General features: G+C 37.6%; 1 protein-coding gene across 1 annotated transcript in view; it reads right to left on the reverse strand.

Moving 5' to 3' along the window:
* Positions 1 to 989, reverse strand: part of LOC107093593 (cadherin-related family member 5-like) — a 24,078-nt gene extending 23,089 nt beyond the window's left edge. Inside the window, exon 1 of the mRNA XM_015388755.1 lies at positions 965 to 989. Within this exon, the coding sequence (XP_015244241.1) occupies positions 965 to 989 (25 nt within the window). The remainder of the gene's footprint in view (positions 1 to 964) is intronic.
* Between the last annotated feature and the right edge of the window lie 13,762 nt (positions 990 to 14,751).

The following is a 14,751-nucleotide window of genomic DNA, read 5'->3' on the forward strand; positions in this document are numbered from 1 at the left end:
CTCTCTCTGACTATGTTAACACTGCTCAAGCCAAATTTTTGTCAGATCCAAGTTGTGTGGCTGTTCACATAACCATCTCAAATTATTTCCCTGAAGTAACCCATATGCGATAACGAGACATGTCAGAATTCTGTTTCTATTGATGCATTTAAAGCTTTTCAGCAGTGGAGGTAACTGGATGATACAGCAGACAATGCACTGAAGGAGAGTTAAGAAAAAAAAAGACCTAAACTGTTAATTAGGGCTTTTTAAGGAGCAGTGGCAGCAACATCTTAGAGTAGAAATTTGTTGGTGCAGCGTTGTAGTCAGCTGACCTGTTATGGCATGACCCCTCAAGTTTCTTTTGGAGTTGATACTTATTAACTCCAACATTTCATTGTCCCTCCACCGTACACTTATGTCTATGCTGCCCATGTTCATGTAATTGTTCTTGTTGCTTGCTGTCAGTAGAGAGGGTCATCTTCGCCATACTAATTCTGATATGGGTCACCTAGCTGTTCAGTCCACAGTTGCATTTCAAAAAACCTGTGACCTGTGACGGATTCAAAACTACATACAAATGTGGCCCAGATCAGACTGAAACAAGTCCAATTTGATGTGACTTGCAATATTTATACAGTCCTGAAAGAATCCCACCAGCCACTTCAAGGCTAAAAAAATTGGATTGGGCCACATTTGTCTGCAGGATGATCGTAGCCTCTGTTCTCTAATGTGGTTCTTCCTGCTAGTGTTTTTTGCCGACTTAACAAATGCTTAGTTTGGATAAACACATGCTTTAGGTGATTTCCTGTTTGTGGTCTTTTCATTTCTTTTCTATAATTGATGGAACATTCTCAGCCTGGTAACTCAGATTTCTGATAACAGAAAGTTCTTGTTCCAATAGATGCAAGTTAAAAGGCAGGTGTGCAGGTTTCTGGTAAACCTCAGTATCAAGACTCCCATTGTCCTCAGTTTATATACTTACCTGGCAGGGGCGATACCTTGATCATGAAGGAGGTTCACCCAGAGTGAGGCTTGGCCATTGCACCCCTTTGCGAATTCCCCAAATGTGGGAATCTCGACTGCATAATTTGTGGTAGTGGGGGACTGCGTACGCGCTCTGCCCTGAGAAAACACCTGTGACCCCTGTTTCCATCCAGGGGGTTCCTGTTGACACTGTGGAGGAGTATAAGTACCTGGGAGTGTACTTAAACAATAAGTTGGACTGGACTAGAAACACTGAGGCAGTCTACAAAAAGGCCAAAGCCGACTATTCTTCCTGAGGAGGCTGAAGTCCTTTAACATCTGTGGGGCGATGCTGAGGATGTTTTATGAGTCTGTTGTAGCTAGCACGCTCTTCTTTGCTGTCACATGCTCCGGCAGTGGGTTGAGGGTCGCTGACAACAACAGACTGAACAAACTGATCAGGAGGGCCGGTGATGTTGTGGGGGAGCAGCTGGACACTCTGACCACGTTGGCAGAGCGGAGGATGCTGTCCAGGTTTCAGTCCATCTTAGACAATGACTCACATCCTCTCCATGACACACTGGTCCAGCAGACGAGCTCCTTCAGCAGAAGACTCCTCCTACCCAGATGCGCCACAGAGCGCCACAGGAAGTCATTCCTACCTGTGGTCATCAATCTCTATATGTGATTCAGTCTAAAACTGTAACTGGAGCATGTAACAAAAGTAATTTCCCTCAGGGATTATTAAAGTATTTCTGATTCTGATTCTGAGTTTGTAAACCACAATCCAAAAATGGCAACATCTTGTCCTTCACATCCTCTCTAGTAATCTTGATGTTTCAGTCCCCTAGTTAATGTGATTGGTTAATATCTTAACTTCCTGAGTTTGGATTTTTCCACAGCTACCATCCCCATATCTGAACCAATGAGTTGGTTGTGTTCCCTTGTACGTGCTGAGTGCCCTGCTCACCCCCTCAATATTGATATTGGCAACAATGGGTGAAACTGGGGAGCCCATGTTTCTATTTGTAAAAGTTATCACTGTATTGTAAGTATGTGGTTGATAGGCAGAGATCCATCAGGCCACACATCTTGTTAGATGTTAAAGTTTAATCATGTTCTAGTTGTGTCCTGACTGTCTTCAGTTTGGTCACCTATAAACCTTTCTGCCCGTAGATGCCTATATCTAGTTTAATTTCATTCAGATATAGAGTGTAATTTAATTTCATATTAAGATGATTTTTTTTTTATAAAGATAAGAAGATTACTGTTAACAGGTAGTCTAGTTTATTATAGCCTGACTAACTATGTTTTTGTTTAGTTAATCATGTAGCATATTTCTCAGGGTAAATAAAATACCACCTGTTTGAATTTAATGCATGTATCCTGCATGCTTTATTACTTGGTCCCTGATAGTGTTTAACAGAGACAGAGGCTGTGTCCGAATGTGCACCCTAACCCCTATATAGAGCACTATAAGGTTACGCCATTTTTCATGATTGTCTGGTGGATTAAAAAGTAGCGGACTCAAAATGTCCCACCTTAAAAAAGAAGTGTACATCAATGGTCACTAGATGAGCAGATATATCCCAGAGTGCTTTACAATAACTCTCCTCACAAAGCATGATGGGATTTGTTGTGGGGACAAGAGAGAACAAAGTTGGTGCAGGAACCTTTAACTTGTAGCTGAGTAAGATTTGACCATGAGAGTTGTGGTCGGAGACTTTAGATTTCTCTCTCATATATTTAGTTATGATATTTAACCAGTGAAAAAATGTTTTTACTCAGTTTGTTTTACCTGTAAGGCTGAGAAAATGTCTGAGTGAGGGGGGGTTTACTTATTCCCACAACAAGCCAAATTACTTCTCAAGGTTTGTTAAATTTTGTTAAATTTATTTTGACTCTGACTACTTTCCAATGTTGTAAGTAAGGGGGGGGGGATGAACACTGCTCAGGCAGAACAGGGCAGAATACTGTGCCATAAGGGCTGCATGATGAACTGTTCTCTCTTTGCAAAGATATGAATAAAGTCCTGACTGAGTGAAATCTATTGATCTCTGTTTATTTATTTATACTATATAGTCTCTACACTTTATAGTGATTAAGGGGTTAGGGATTAGGGTGGACATTTGGACACAGTCAGGAAAAAGAATTTGCTCACAAGGTAATTTTGTTTTTGCTGTAACACCGACCTAAAGGCAAGAGTTGAACAGCCTTTTTTTTATATCATTAAAGCATCATACCTAGTTTTTTGTAGCGCTCTACTGTACATCTGAGCTTCCTATAACTAAAACATGACACTTTAGAATTGCTCTCAGTGAAGGTTATTAATAAAAGAAACTTTACTTAATTAAAATTCTTTATTTGCACAATGCCCCTTTGAGGCAACTTAAACATGAATTTCATTTCAGGTGTTTTTTTCAAGTGCCCAGTCTTCACTAGTGTAGCTATTGTGGACTAGCTTACTCTCTACTATCAACAGAAGATCATTGATTTAAAAACAAAGAGTAAATCCTTTAAGGAAATTATCTTTAGATACATTTTAGTAGCAAAGATGTTTGTTTCTACATGAAATACAACAGTCGCATGTACAGAGATTTCTCCACCACTTTAATAAACTTGTTTGTCCAAGTAAGAAGCTTAAATCTCTCTGTCCTTGCTGAGCGCCCTCTACAGGTCAGTTGGCCAGTTGTTATAAATGGAAGGGCACATGTAATGTTTGAGCAGCAGGTTGACTTTTTCCATGTCTCCTCCAACGCCACTGTGGACAAAAGAAAGAGATCACAATTGGTGTGTTTTATAAAGTGGCCTTTACAAAACACGCTAGAGGAAACAAAAAACACATACCTTTATCTGAGGCTTTTAATGTGCTAAATTAGCAGGGAAGGTTTACTCTAACTGAAAAGATGGTGCACATAAGCAAGCAGGAAACATGGGCAGGGCAAAGTCAGCTGCTAAGTTTTATTTTCTTATCTAACTGATAATAAAGCTGCTGATCACTTTACTGCAACTGTAACTGGTAATTCTAAAAGTCACTTCCTTAATTTGTGGACCTGTTTTTTCCAGTCTTTTATAATCAATTCTCATATAGCACCTACAGCAGGTTTTTTTTTTTTACACTTAATTAAACTCGTCAAAGCTTCACTCAGTTTGATTTTATCAGCAAAATCCTTATTTGGTGCAACAAAATAATTTCAAAACAAACGTATATAATGTTTATTCATCCATTTGCAGAGCTAATCCCTGTTTTAAATGACTGGTGCAGATTTAGGGTATTTCATCCAAGAACTCAAATTCATTAATCAAATAAGCTCTAAAACACACCTAATCCAACCAATTAAGAGCTTCGTTGATTGTATTAGGTGTTCCTAAGGCAGAACACCACTGATAACTGCAGCCTTATCAATACCAGGCACCTACCAGTGGACATCGTACTTTGGAGAATTAACTACCTGTAATCCTAAACAGAGTCACTTCTGCCAACAGTTGGAGATTCAGTTACTGCACTATCAAAGAAACCATCAACTAGGTGAAGAAATGATGCAGTCCCTTTTTATCATGTTAGACGCTAATGAATTGGAATTACTTTCTAGTCAACTGAGAACAATTATCATTTTAATTTTTAATATAAATCAAATTTTATAATGAATATAAGTAACCAAAATTGACTAAATATCTGAAAATATCATCCACTTATTTACAACCTTTTAGTTTGGTGGGAAAAGTGTGACAAGAACTGTTTAAACTGCAATATGGTAGTGTAGATATGAAATGTATCAAAGTTCATAGTAAACAACAAAAACTTGATATCTATTTATATTAACACGCTACATCTTAAATAGGTATAAATAGGTTATTTTTGCGGCCAGGTGCTGAGAGAACTGTTCAGAGCTCTATATTGGAGAAACCAAAGAACAAATACAGAATGTTAATGAAATGTACATATGCTGCACATATTTGATGACCAAAATATTTAGATTTAGAACTCCTTCCAAAGAAAAGACCAAAGAACAATCCTCATCATTTTAATGACCCAACACATCTGACATACAAAACAAAACAGGCGCACAACAGGTTGACCATTGATGTGCATATGACCTGGTATGTACTTTGGGTTATGGAACTCCATGCTGTTTAAAAATGATCAGCCCTCCAACTACAGATTGCGCTATAGTATAAGCTGACAGGTTGAGAAAAACTGCTGGATAGTTGTCGAAATTACTTCAGAAAAACTGAGTAAAAGTTTGGTTGCCTCCAATTTAAGCCTGCTTTTTGGTTTCCATAATCTGCATGACTGAGAATTTACAAAGGCAACAAGACAATAGTTTATCATTAAATATATCAAGAAAGCTGCAAAAACGTATGGCTCTTGAGACTTTAAACCAGCAAAGGAAGGTTGTGGCCCAATGCCAATATCACTAAAGATAAAGGTGCAACACTTACTTTTCAAATATTGTTAATTTAAACATGTTAATTTGCCCAAGGGAACAATCACTTATTGTTTTTGTGCCAATAAATATGCTTATAAAACGTTATTTTTCTCTTCAGTAGAGGGGCCATAACCAGAGCCAGGACTAGTACTACAGAGGCACTGGCCCCTGTTACCCCCAGTCTAGAACAACCCATGTCCTCTACGGAGGGCTAAAGAAGCTAATCATGAAATGATTAAACATTTTCAAATCTACTGTAGATAATTTTTTGCAGCTGTTTGCACAGATTGCAAAAAACAGTAGGTCTAAATGTAGTTCTACTAGTTTGCCAGTTATATCTCACCTCTTCTTCACTCCTTGCATGCGGCGCAGGAAGGCACAGATGGATGTGTGCTTGGCTTTAGACCGAAGGAACTCTGCATATCTGTTGGAGAACTCGATGTCTCCCAACTGCCTCCTGCGATTCAGACCTGCAGACAAGAGCTGCCTGAAAAAAAAGTTGATGTACAGTTAGGGCTCTGGCAGAGAGGTTGGACAGCATAGGCAAAAATTAAGTATCATTACTTCACAACCAACTTCACAAGTTAGTAATCCAAAAAGATGCCTGAGTAATATTTAAAAGTAGTCAGATAGATGCCACTAAGTAATGAGAGTGCATAATGTCTAACATTTGTTAAAATCATATACTCAGACAGCATCCAACTAGAGCTTTAACTAAAGTTTAGGATCTTCTCGGTTTGGTTTGGCTTAAAGCAATAAATTATGTAATTGAGGCAGGCTATTTTGTATTTATTGTAATGGCGGTATACATTGTATATTATATAAATATTGATTGTATTGTCTAGACAATCCAGAGACTGGAGTCTAGGGAGCAGGTGTAAAGGGTCAAGAAAATGTTGAAGTGTTTATCATGGAAGATTGATAATGTAAAAAAATTAAAAATAGTAATAATTATAATAATAAAAAAATATTCATCATTCAACATAAAAAAAAAAACACTAAAAAAAGAGCAGGTAAGGGAAACATGTCCAACTCATCGGTATCCCTGACCGGGCTCAGGACTCCTGGACCTCTGAGCCTTTTGGTTCTGACCTGTTTCCCTGACCTGGCTCGGACTCTTGCTTGTTTTTTGGGGCTGCAGCATCTGGTGCCCCCCGCATCTCCTTGGCAGCCCACTGCCTGGACCCTACCTCTTTCTATGGAGATGAACTGAACTGTTAAACCAGGTAGAGATTCCTGTGATTCCGCAGGTCCACAGCCCACTCAGTTATTAGTAAAAGTTTTGAATTATCCCATTGTCTGTCTCGCCTTGAATAGTGGATCCTTCTGTCCTGCTTCTTGACAAAGAAAAAAGGAAATAATGGGGCTTTGAGTTCTTAAGGTATGTTTGCACCAAATGTGAATTTCGCAGCTGGAGTGAAGGATGTTATCTCTATGTAAAAGGCTGATGTGGACCAAAGCGAAGCTGATCGAGGCAACGGAGGCAAATATAAGTAGCCGAACAGCACAATTTTATGAAGTTTGTGACATTTGATTGCTGCCTCACCACGAATGAAGTTTAGATTAGATTAGATGAGCTTTATTGATCTCACAGTGGAGAAATTCACTTTTTATTTATTTATTTTTTTTAGATTAAGTTGTTTGAGTAATTTTCACTGATCCTACCCTGTACTCCTTTCATCCCCCTAGTTCCAGCCAGCCGCAGCATCTCCTAGCTCTGCCTCCCTGTCTGGCTTTTCTGATGTACGATTGTCCTACTTCCAGGCAGCTGTTAACAGTGAGCTTCTATAGCCAGTCCAGCCAGCTGTACCTTCTCCACACTGGTGCTGTTTCCCCAGCCCTGCCACTTTCCCCAATCTACTGATTCTCCAGGGGGATCCTCCAATATCCCGCTGTGGTTCCATAGTTAGAGAGCCTGACATGACTGGCAGCCTGGTTCTATTTTATCTACCTTTTTTCTCACACTGCTTTCCTGTGGCTTCTTTCTGGGCTTCAGATTGCCATCTCACCTAACACCCTGATGTCTGGGCGATTCTTCCCGATGCAGGACAGCAGATCCCCCCCCAACCCACTCATGGATAGGCAGAAGTACCACTGAAAGCGATTATCATCCAGAGGTAGCCTCTAGTGGTGGCAGTGGTATTTCCCAAACTTGTTCCATCTGTGGGAATCTGGTGAACATAGGAATGCGACAGCATTTTTCAGCTCTCTGAAGTAAAAAACACTGCCAGTCGCTTTCTAATTCCATGTCTGGCATGAAGAGGTGAAACCAGCAACCAGCAGACTGCATGAAATAGGAGGCTTTCAAAATCGCCTTTTTTGCAGCTTTCTTGTTCAGTGTGAACGCACCTTTAGACATCTGGGGGAAAAAAACAATTTAATTTATTTAATTGAGATTTTTTTCTTTTTATCAGATATTTGATGCTTTCTTTAGAATTAGACAATTTAAAATTGGAAAAGTCTAGAGAGCTGTACTTAAGGAAACTTCTTTTTGTACACTTTGTGTACAAAATGAAATCAGTCTAAGATATTAGAATTTATTGAATTACTTGACGTGTTCCTCACTGCCTGCAGTTTTCAAATATTGTTAATGTAAACATGTTAATGCACTATCCAAAAATACACAAACTCAGAAGCAGCTTCTATGGGGTTGGACAGATCTTTTGTTTAGTTAGGTTGAAAACATAGGGAAAATTAGAAGCTCTGAACTGTAGATTGGTAAATATAGGTTGTAGGTAAAGCATTTTGGCAGTTGATGTCGGTACATACCAAAGACGTCTTGAGTTCAGCACATACATTGACTTTCTATCTCTGCCTGCACTAATTTTCCCAAAAAGACATTGAATTGGTGATCAGCAGAATATCAAGTTAATGTCAAAGCTAGTGTCATAGCTTGTCTCCTCTATAACAAATGCACCAACTTCATGTCTATCTCAAATATTGATCACTTTCACTTTCCCTGTCGCCTTTCCCAGTCTGTTTGATTCTTTCTCTTCACTTCACCCTTACAAATGAATAATGTGAATTTTGAGGTTTTTAAAAATACAGCAATCAAACAACATCTAGTAAACAGAATTTTCACATTTCAGTGATATCCCTGTTAGATCTAAGTTACTGACTGGGCTTGAGCTAAATGTGTAATGCTGTGGAACAAAAGATAAAACAGTAGAACCAAAGCTGGTGACCACAGACAGAGAGCCATACTGGGATATTGTAGGATGTGCCAATTGATTATTTTGTTTTATATAAGCTAATCCTTGCAGTAAAAATGGTTTGGTCTGCACTAATAAACTCTACTAGGGTTATCATTTGCTGTGTTTGCTTTAATAAAGATGAGAATAGTAGGGCAAAAGGACCACAACATTTTTTTGAACAGTACAAAAACCAGCCACACAGGTGTAGCTGCAGCATAAATGAGACAGGGCTAAGAAATATAAGAGGGGGAGGTGATTATCAGGTTAAATGTAAACCTATTCTGTTCAGTTTTAGCACAAACAAAAAATATTCTTGTTGTTTCTGTCTTTTGCTGAAAATGTATTGACATTTAATCTGCTGAGGAAACAAATACACATTTTTATTTTATCAGATTATACTCGATGACTCCAAGTTCTCATCTAAAAACGATGAACTTCCAAAGAGCATCTGAAACTAAAAATATATTCTATTTTTTTATTAGAAAGTATGGTATCACGGTATGTTATTGCAAAAAGATTCACGTCAAGATTCAAATTCAGAGCTTTCTGCCGCATTCCGGCAGTTTATCAACCACCCCCCTTTTTACATGAAGGGCCCAATGTATTCACTCCCTTGTCAGGTTAGGTTAAAGTAATACTTTCATTTGACATCACTGCCTTTGCTCTAGCTTTGATCTGATAGAGAATCCGTGGCGGAAGTTAAAGATCATGGTGATGACCTGGAGGCTTTTCAATCATCCAAATGAGAGGAAACATGCATAACGCTAGTCAGCAGAAGAATCATATCAGTGTAACACAAACAAAAAGTATTTTTCAAAGGTTATACATTATTTAAGAATGTAATTTTGAATAAAATAAGAATATAAAGATAAATAATTATTGCGTTTAAACAGCTATTTGCATGGCTTATTGCTTATTTACTCGTTGAATGGCTATCATTCGTAATATAAAGAATTTAATTATGACTCCCTACAGTATTTATATGAATTAATTATTCAAATTATGAATATTTTCCGTTGAATTTTTTCTCGTCTTACTAAATAAGCTAAAAAATTAATGCAAAACACAACATTTTTATATTTTCTTGAAAATGCCACAACAGATTTTTATGTCTGTGATTTCTGTTTTGACCCGTGCTGTTAACAGTAGGCCTAGCCTGGTCTGTGATTGCTCTGATGTTTAAAGAGATTTTACCTGAGTCTGGTCTCTAGCAGAGTTTCTGCTGAAGTTCCAGGAAGAGACCATGGAGTGCTCAGCTGACTCACTTCTGTCAGAAAGTCCTCCACTTCTTCCTCATCCCTGTAAGTAAAACAAAACCTTTCAAGGAACACCATGAGAAGACCTAAGCCGCTGGTTATTTTGAGTAATAATGCCAGTTGGTGTCTGGACTCCTTGGTTTTCTACTGAATTTATACTACCTGACAGGAAGTGATGCGGTGAGAGTGAGGTAGAGTAGAGCCAGCAGTAGAAAAGCCTGATTGACACTGACGGACGGCATCTTGACGAGGATTAATACGATTTGCTGAGGAGAATATGTTTAATCATCAATGTTCCCATTATGCTTGAAGTAGCTTGTACAGCTTACATTAGACATCTGGCATAGCTAATAAGATGTGAACGAGGCTACAGAGTCCACAGCAAACTGGTGGAGAATCAGACCTTTTTCAATAACAGCCACTCAATCTTCTGTGATTCTGAATGAGCTGCTTTAGAACATCCAAACTCCTCTAGAACAAAACAAATTTTTCACTTCCCTTTAGAAGCTATAAGCTGCTGTCTCCATTCAGTCTAATCTGTACTTTCACACAAAGGGTTGATCTGATTAAACAACCCGAAAAGGAACATATATTAGAACCTGTGTCCTTTCTACTTCAGCAGAGTTAAACTGTGATAAATAATTATCACTAAATTATTTCTTAATTGTGTCATAATTTAACTGAAACGTGTTTATACTGGTATGATTCTAAGTAAATTCCAATCAGTTTATTTATATAGCGCCAATTCACAACACATGTCATCTCAAAGCACTTTGCAGTTCACCAGATCATACAGAAAAATTGATTCAAAGTTTTCTATCTAAGGAAAACCAGTTGATTGCATCGACTCGTTGACTTGAATGCAATCCCGCACACTGATAATTTACTGAAATATATAACTGTTGGAAACAGCTAAATATAAGTTAAATTAGAATATTTTATATATTTAATTTCTGTTTAAGAACCCATTGATAATTATTCTGTAACTCTACACAGTTGCATTTTTGTCATCCTTGTCCTACAGCGAGTGAACCGGAAATGACTCACCAGCATCTGCACTAGTTCATCATTTCTTATTTAAAAACACAGAAAAAATTTTGAGTCTATTATTTGACTTTTCTGACTGTTAAAACATAGGATTAGGGTTTAAACTTTATAAACACAGAGAGGTTTGACTTAAGTTCTGAACAACACACGTAATCAAGAGTGGAAAAAAAATATTTTCCTAAATGCTATCAATTGGTAGCTGGAAACCAACGAGGGTTAAAATACTACACAGTTTTTCTTATTCTGACTTTAATGACATCTACTTTAAGCACATGGAGTATCTGCTTTAAAAAAGGGACATGTGTTTAGACTCAATGGTATTAAATACATTTAAAAATAAAGGTGTAGGTGCAGTTGTGATGCATCTGTGAATGTTTGTATTATTTTGCTAAAATGTGTCCTGGCGTGACTCTGGGACCATTTACTTGTACTAAAACCTCACCACTAAAGCACTTTGTGTTTAAAGGCCAGCTCAGATGAAACTAAAAATTTGACATTTTACCTGTTGCAGCATTCAGACATTTATATGTACAGACCTGAAATAGCACCTTGAGAGAAAAGAAATTGAGCTTACCAAGAGCGGAGTGGTCCTGCGTGGAAATCTGGATTAGACCTGCAGACTGCCTCCTGGGGCCCATCATCCTTCCTTTTGTACCACCTCAGGTATCGACCTTCTGCCAAACCTCATTCGCACTTTACTGTTGTGATTGTTTACTGTGTCAACACTTTGAGTTTGAGGTCAAAATATCCAGCTGCATTGCTTTGTTGACTTCCTGAAATCTTAACGAAATTACTGGCTCTGACTTCCTTAATGAGGCCTAATCACCTTTAGAAAGATGGGTGCTGTTTGTTCACATGAAATCATCCACACATCAGAAAACACTATTGATCCTCTAACACTCATTTATGTTCTTTTATTGCCGTGATTTTAAATCTTTACTCTGTCATCTCTGTTGCCAGTACACATTTGAAGCTAAGAAGATTATTTGAAGGTTTTTCCTTCTTGGCGGATTTTGATGTAATGAGCAGATATTAATAAGGGGGGTCATTCTTTCTATTTCTGTTGCTGGCTTTTATCCTGATTGTGGAAATGATGTAATGAAGTCAGATTATGCTGCCCAGGGCTCCTGGTGTTTACTGTTAATTTTCCAAATTAAGCACTTTCGTCATCTTAAGGCTGCTTCACTGCCTGAGTCATCCTAACTTGGTATGATCAATGTCATAACTTTCATAATGTTTATGAATGGCCTTTAGGTGATGAAAAGGCCGTTGGCATTAACAAGTAGTCTGAACATTTTATTTAAATTAAAGCTATTTAAATTCTAGCTGTTCCAGAATGTGTTCAGTCAAAATCCCTTAGACAGATGCTCACTTCCTTAAAGGCTTGGAGGCATACCATTCTACTTCCAGAAAAAACCGGAGACCCTTGCTGGAGACCCTTGGCCTGCTGCCAGAAGATACATCGGGGTAGGGGGCCGGCTTTGGATTAACACTGCTTTCAATTGTGGAAGGTATAATACCCTTAGAAAAGGCTTTCCTTTAAGACACCTTAGTGGAATATGTTGAAAGGAAAACCAAAGCTTTCTGACCAGGTAGTTTTTCTCATTTCACATTTCCTCTATATATAGGGCTTTTGACATAGGAAAAAAAAATGTCCTGAAAATGTCATTAAGACTCATTTCCAGTATGACCAACTTATTTTCATTTCTGAGAGAGAAATGGCTCTTGTGCAAAACTACCTGTCAGTAATATAGTTTTTTCCTACTTAACATTTCCTTGAGACCAATGGTGGCTAGTCAATCATATATAATGTTGGTGGCAAAAGTAGAAAAGAATATTCTACAACGCCAAGCAAAAGCAAAAGCAAGGAAAAAGAATATGAGCAGCCCTGAAATACTAAGGGCTCAGAAGGGGAACAAGCAACTACCTGTGAGCTCTCCGTCCAGGAGAATGCAATGAAATATCTACGAAGATATGGACTATAGCAACACTTGAGCATTTGTCAATCTTATCTACCAGATTTTCCTGTCCAGATTAAACCCCAACAGACGTCTGATCTCTCTGCCACCACCTGGACCAAATTACTATTAACAAATGTATATGAGGAAAATCCATGGTTTATTCAAATACAATTCAGAAATAATTTATCAATTCCCAATGGAAATTAGATTTTTTCTTTCAAAGAGTTGTTGTAGATGTTGATAGTTGTAGTAAACACTGATGCAGGTGATTACAGTGGGGAATTCAACATTCATGCCGACATTGAAGGTGAGAGCATAAATTCACTCTTTAATGCTAGAATCAATTGGCTTTGTTCAAAATGTGAATAGTCCCATTCATTCTCATCTTCATACATTCGACCTTGTGCTGGCATATGGCATTGAATGTGAAGAAATAACAGTATTTCCTCACAACCCTGTTGTCTCTGACTACTTTTTAGTACTTATAAACTCACTTTAATCAAGGAGGCTTTCACTTTTGCAGATAGTTGACAGATAATACAGTAATACATTTTAAAGAATCTGTTAAATTTTTATCTTCTCTGTCTCACTGAAAAATACAACAGAGCACAACAAATCTTATGTATATCCCTTCATAAATGGATGATTTTTTTTGGTGGGGTTATTACTTCTCTGTGTACCACTGTAGACAATTTAGCCCTGTAGAAAAAGAACAACTTAATTAATGAAAGAATAACTCCTTGGTTTGAAATAGAGAAGATGTTAATCTGCATTTCTCTAAGAAAAACAGAAAAAGGGCTAATACATGTTTAACACAGACATACTAGAGTATTCCGAGAACATATCAAAAATATATAACATATCAGAAGGAAAAACTTCCTTTTAATAGGAAGAAACCTGATAAGAAACATCTGATGTCGCTCACAGCGGTCCTCAGTGAACTCAGGGGGCACATGAAAAATTAGAGGGACCTGACTTTAAACCAACACCTAATTGCTGTGGACCAGCTTTGTGCTGTGCTTGTTCCATTACTCTTCTGTGCCGTAAATGGGTTGTGTCCAAATTATTATCCTCCAGGGATATTAAGAGGCTTATCCTTTGTCTATTTTTATGCATTTATATTCATTTTTTGCCTGTGCAAATGAAACTTTAAATTCTCATTATAAAGATAGAGTTAAACAGCTGTTTTTAGACAGTATCCTTATTAAATCCTGCTTTACCTTTTTATATTCAGTAAAATAAGCTATACTTATATATTATATAAATTAATTATATTAAAACCTTGGTGGCATATTAGTTATTCAGAAAAACTGGATTTTTTAAGAATTGTTCATGTTATTTATCAAGTTATTAAAATTTTAGCCTATCGTTCAGCCTTATTAGGTTTCTGATCTAAGAGACAAATTAAAACACCATAATTTAGCCTTTCTAAAGAACTAAAATCATAGAACAATTTTATGACAAATCTGTCACCTGCAGGAATACTATGACCTTTCTGCCAAGGATGGACAGGAAGCTCAGTACAGAGAACTGGACAGTAGGGGATCTCATTTTGTTTTTGAGATGAGAATAAGATGATTGGTACCAAATCATCTCACTGTCTGGCTGATCTCAGTGCTTTTAGCTTCAGATATTCTAATAGATCAAATCCTACAGCAAGGTAGTGATGCAGTTAAATATGGCTAAACCTGTTTCGGGTCCACCCCGTTCTTCCGATTTGGCCCTCTTTAAAAAAGAAAAAGAATGATGTTCATGAGATACGGAGGATGCTATTTGTGAGAGTCCAGTTTTGGCCAGAGTCCGGGTACTGTGCTGGAAGTAAAAAGACGTTACCTTTCAGATATAACTTTTTGTTCACAATAAAATATTTAAATTTTCCACAATGTAGTTTAAGATACTTAAAATATGTATATATATA

This window comes from Cyprinodon variegatus, unplaced genomic scaffold, assembly GCF_000732505.1.
Source record: "Cyprinodon variegatus isolate N-32 unplaced genomic scaffold, C_variegatus-1.0 Scaffold434, whole genome shotgun sequence".
Classification (NCBI taxonomy): Eukaryota; Metazoa; Chordata; class Actinopteri; order Cyprinodontiformes; family Cyprinodontidae; genus Cyprinodon; species Cyprinodon variegatus.